The sequence below is a fragment of the Puntigrus tetrazona genome, chromosome 15, assembly GCF_018831695.1.
Source record: "Puntigrus tetrazona isolate hp1 chromosome 15, ASM1883169v1, whole genome shotgun sequence".
Taxonomy (NCBI): Eukaryota; Metazoa; Chordata; class Actinopteri; order Cypriniformes; family Cyprinidae; genus Puntigrus; species Puntigrus tetrazona.
Window position 1 is genome coordinate 17047702 of NC_056713.1, and position 4163 is coordinate 17051864.

Genomic DNA, 4163 nt, shown 5'->3' on the forward strand with positions numbered 1-4163 from the left:
AAAAATATAAAGTACACTACTTCTAAGATGATATCTAATCCTACAACTGTATTCCACAATTATCATCTCTTACCGGACCCTGGGTATCAAAAAACCGTCCGATGCTGTTGCGTAGCTTGGTGAAGAGCATGGGGTAAAGAGCTGGACTGAGCTCCAGTCCTACGAGGTCTTTGACGTTGGTTCGAATCTGCACGCCAACCTTTTCATGTGTACAGACCATGAGACCCAGCAAACGGTCCAGAAACCTGTTAAGAGACGTCTCGCTGTTCACCTCACAAGAGCCCATAGAGATCATGGAGCCCTTCCGTTCAGTTAAGGGGCCCATGGGAGGACTGTAGGTGCCTAGGCTAGGGGTGCTGCGCTGTTGGAGACAAACCCCTCCCAGGGCACACAAGAAACCAGTCATGTTGATCCACTCCTGAGGACAGAGGAAGAAAAAGTTTTAAGTGGGGGAAAAAGCTATATACCTGACTGACTAGAGCTCTTTTAACTACCTGCCCATCTTCCACTTTGTTTTTCGGGTGGTTGAGTATTTGTTTAGTAGCTTGCTCCCATTTTGCATATGTGTCTTCCCATGCCTAAGATTAAAAAAGGTCAAATTTGAGTCAACTAAAATGAAAAAATATAGAGAAGCTGCAACGGATCGATACGATTAGCAATTAATACCTGGGAAAAAACTGATTACATCTTAAATTAAGTTGACAATTTATTTATTTACTTTTTAACAGCATCAATGCTAGTTTTACGGCGATCTCTAATTNAAAAAAAAATTCTAAAAATACATTCAGGGGATACATACATAAAAATAAACCCATGAATTGACAAAGAAAACCTTACCTCTACATTTCCAGCTGTAGGGTGTTTTATCCTCCTTAACAGTGCCATCACTCTCTTCTGAAGTGTGTTGCGGCCTGAAATGCACAAAAAGCAGATATGCACATATAGTTTACATATACTTTTATTTTAAAGGAAATGCGGGACACAGTTTTTTTGTTTTCAAGAATCCATGCCACTGAATCATAATGTTAATCAGAATTTATGATTATCACTATTAAAAATCATTCACATGGGCAAAACAATTACTAATGAACGAACTAAATGTATGCATAATCACAATATTAAATGCTATAAGTAAATCCTCAATAGTATTCATACATTATTTTCTTTAGTCAAATAGGTATTAACTGTTTCACAAAAATATTCCCAATAGTACTTATGGTCATAAATAAATGAACACATGAATCAAATTGTATATAAAAATTTTTTAGCTACATTAATATCGAAGAAATACAAAAATTTTATACGCACGGGGCTTGGCATTAACTCCCGAAAAACTTATTGTGGAGAAATCTAAACAAATTAACAACTGCACACAGAAGAAAAACTAAAATGTATGTTTATATTTTCTATTTTGTTTTATTTATAACATGCAGCCTAATTAAGCAACATGACTTGACTAAGAGAGGGAAGGTCCCTGAAAACCACGATTGCAAATAAATTTGACATTATACACAAGAGTTAAAATAAGTAGGTAATATACATTTTAGTTCAGTACTTGATTTTGAATTTATTGAAAGAATATACCGTCAACTGTTCTTGCGAATAAAAACTGTTCTAAACAAAGATCATAGCAGAACATGCATATGCAACAAAGAGCAACTGTGTATATGAATGATTGTAGCAGTCTTTCTCAGGCACTTTTAAATGTTTTTACACTGCCGACATATTTGCTGCATTAGCGCACGCCTATATTTGATCACATTGCGTCATTGTTTGGCATAATTTATTCGTTCTTTTCGATTATTCATCGGAAGAGCCTTTTTTTTTTGCTATTTTCAGCCCAAACAATTGCAGTTGCCAAATATGTGGTGCATTAAATAGTTGGCAAACTATTTTGTATCATAAAGTAGACCCAAGTCCATTTAAATGAGGCCACAAGCTTCAGGACAATGCATACAGGTAAAAGACTAAATGGAAGAGTAAATGGAAGAACAGTCAAGCAATGTGCACACGTCGCATAGCGGCTTATGCTGTGCAACGAAGCCTGCCGCGTTTGTCTCTATTGCACACATGTGCTATATGCGGCAACATTTTTAAATAGAGAGTGCATTTTAATTCTCGCATGACAAGTGCATATGCAAATGATGTCAATATAATTGACTATGGTCTATTTGATCATTGATGCAGAATCTACCAAGTCGGCATATGCCAGTCTAATCCTATGTCACAGACACTGTTGTACTACTAACCTGTAGCCATCATATTGCTGACAGAGGCGAGCTCCATAAAGGTGTTGTAGTTGGGCAGGACAGTGTGCACGGGCAGCTCATCCACACTGCAGCGGATGTCCGCCTCCTCACAGAGATGCCGGAAGCAGGACATGGCCACCAACACAGCCTCCGCGTCAGGACTCCACAGGAAGGTATAGAGACACACCTCCAGCTTGGTCTGAGCCTGTCTGCTGATGGGGATGAGACTGCCCTGTGTGGCACACTCCTGCAGAACAATGAGACATTGATGAGCGTATTTCCTCTAAATAAAGTCAATTTCAAGTTCATTTTTGTGTTGTTTGAGAATGTGTGTTTACCTTGTTCTTTAGGAGAAACTTGTTTCTACATATGAGAATCTCCCTGAGCCACTTCAGTATCTCTGTACTGTTGATCATCTGGTGTCCAATCAGCTTCTTGCAGTTCAGAAATAAGACCTGGGAGCTGAGAGAGAAGTAAGGAGAATATAGTCAAAAAAAAATTTCCACTCGCCCACTTCACATCAACCAATCTCTTTATACCCACCTGATGTCCCAGAAGGTCTCAATGGGTGCGTCAGGGTTCCACAGCTCAATAGTTTCTGGCTGGTGTAACACTAACAGTGCCTGGGTAAGAATACAAGAATGTAAATTGGATGACCAACCATAATGTGTGTGTGTAATGTACNTACACATACATATATACACATAAACATATACACAAACATATATACATATAAACATACAAACACACACATTATTTCAGTTAACAAAAAAACAAACAAGAGGTACAAACAATCTTACCTCCATGGCTTCCTGTGAAAGCTCAGGGCTGTGGTTGAGAGGAACCAACTGGACCAGACCTTTGATGAGCTCAGCTGTGCTGTTCTGGATCTCTTGACCTGGTTTCCCTGGGTTCTGATGGAAAGAGAGTGCAACTAGTGGAGTCAAATCTGATCACAATCATCCTTAAACTACAAGTCTACTGCTGAGCTTAGATATTTACAACAGACCATTTTAGGTCAAATCATGTCAAGGAAAAACTGAGAAAAAGAATCAGCCTTTTTCAGGCAAAAAAAAGGGGAAAAGAAATGAATAACTCCACATGTAAATCCTAATCTGGATAATCCAGGATTTGAACCAATCAGAAAACACAAACACTGTTGGATTAGAGCATTTTATGAGAATTAAAGGAGCAAAAACGTCAATGGAGTAATTGGACAGAAAAACAACATGAAAATACTTTACCAGCCTAATATGCAGAGACAACTCTAACTTTAANCAGACACTCACGTGCAGCATTAGTTTGGGGTCAGCGTGAATGAGTTTGACCAGGGCCAGCAGCAGAGAACGCGAGTCAAGGTCAGTGGACTTCTCCTTGAACTTTAAACTAGTCGTCATTTTCTCTTTGAATGTCAGACTCTGCAAAAAATAAAAGATACTGTAACAACAAAAAACAAAGACCAACGCTTCGCTACATTTCATAAACTGCTTAATTGATTGTGTGTCTTACTGATGTCATCCTCAGAGGTGGATGGGCGCCGAGACTCTGAACCACTCTGCCCAAAGTGTCTGCAAACATGGTGCGCAGTTCTCCGGAGTAGCAGTAGATGGCGTCAATCTTTGGCCACCAGTCCAGGTGTGACTAAGAACAACAAATGTGAAACATTACACAATAAACTTCAAAATTAGTGCACTCTTACAGCGTCACAAAAAAAGAGAGCCACAGCCAGTGGTCAAAAAATGCATTTTATCACGATCAATCCTCAATACTCAATTTGCATGCAATTAATATAAAATGAAAAATTATAAGCATTTGATTTAATATTAAAATATTGTTTTGAATTATGTAAACGTCCTTTTAGAGATCACCCTTACATTGGTGATAATTTTGTGCAGGGAGTTGACCAGGACGAAA

General features: G+C 38.6%; 1 protein-coding gene across 1 annotated transcript in view; it reads right to left on the reverse strand.

The window, feature by feature from the left end:
* Positions 1-4163, reverse strand: part of LOC122359041 (neurofibromin-like) — a 44396-nt gene that overhangs the window by 30074 nt on the left and 10159 nt on the right. The window contains exons 11-20 of the mRNA XM_043259157.1: positions 4124-4163; positions 3759-3890; positions 3539-3667; positions 3050-3163; positions 2793-2872; positions 2588-2711; positions 2250-2496; positions 838-911; positions 495-578; positions 74-418 (exon numbers count right to left, since the gene is read on the reverse strand). The exon at positions 4124-4163 is cut by the window's right edge and continues 6 nt beyond it. Coding sequence (XP_043115092.1) covers positions 74-418; positions 495-578; positions 838-911; positions 2250-2496; positions 2588-2711; positions 2793-2872; positions 3050-3163; positions 3539-3667; positions 3759-3890; positions 4124-4163 — 1369 coding nt within the window. The remainder of the gene's footprint in view (positions 1-73; positions 419-494; positions 579-837; positions 912-2249; positions 2497-2587; positions 2712-2792; positions 2873-3049; positions 3164-3538; positions 3668-3758; positions 3891-4123) is intronic.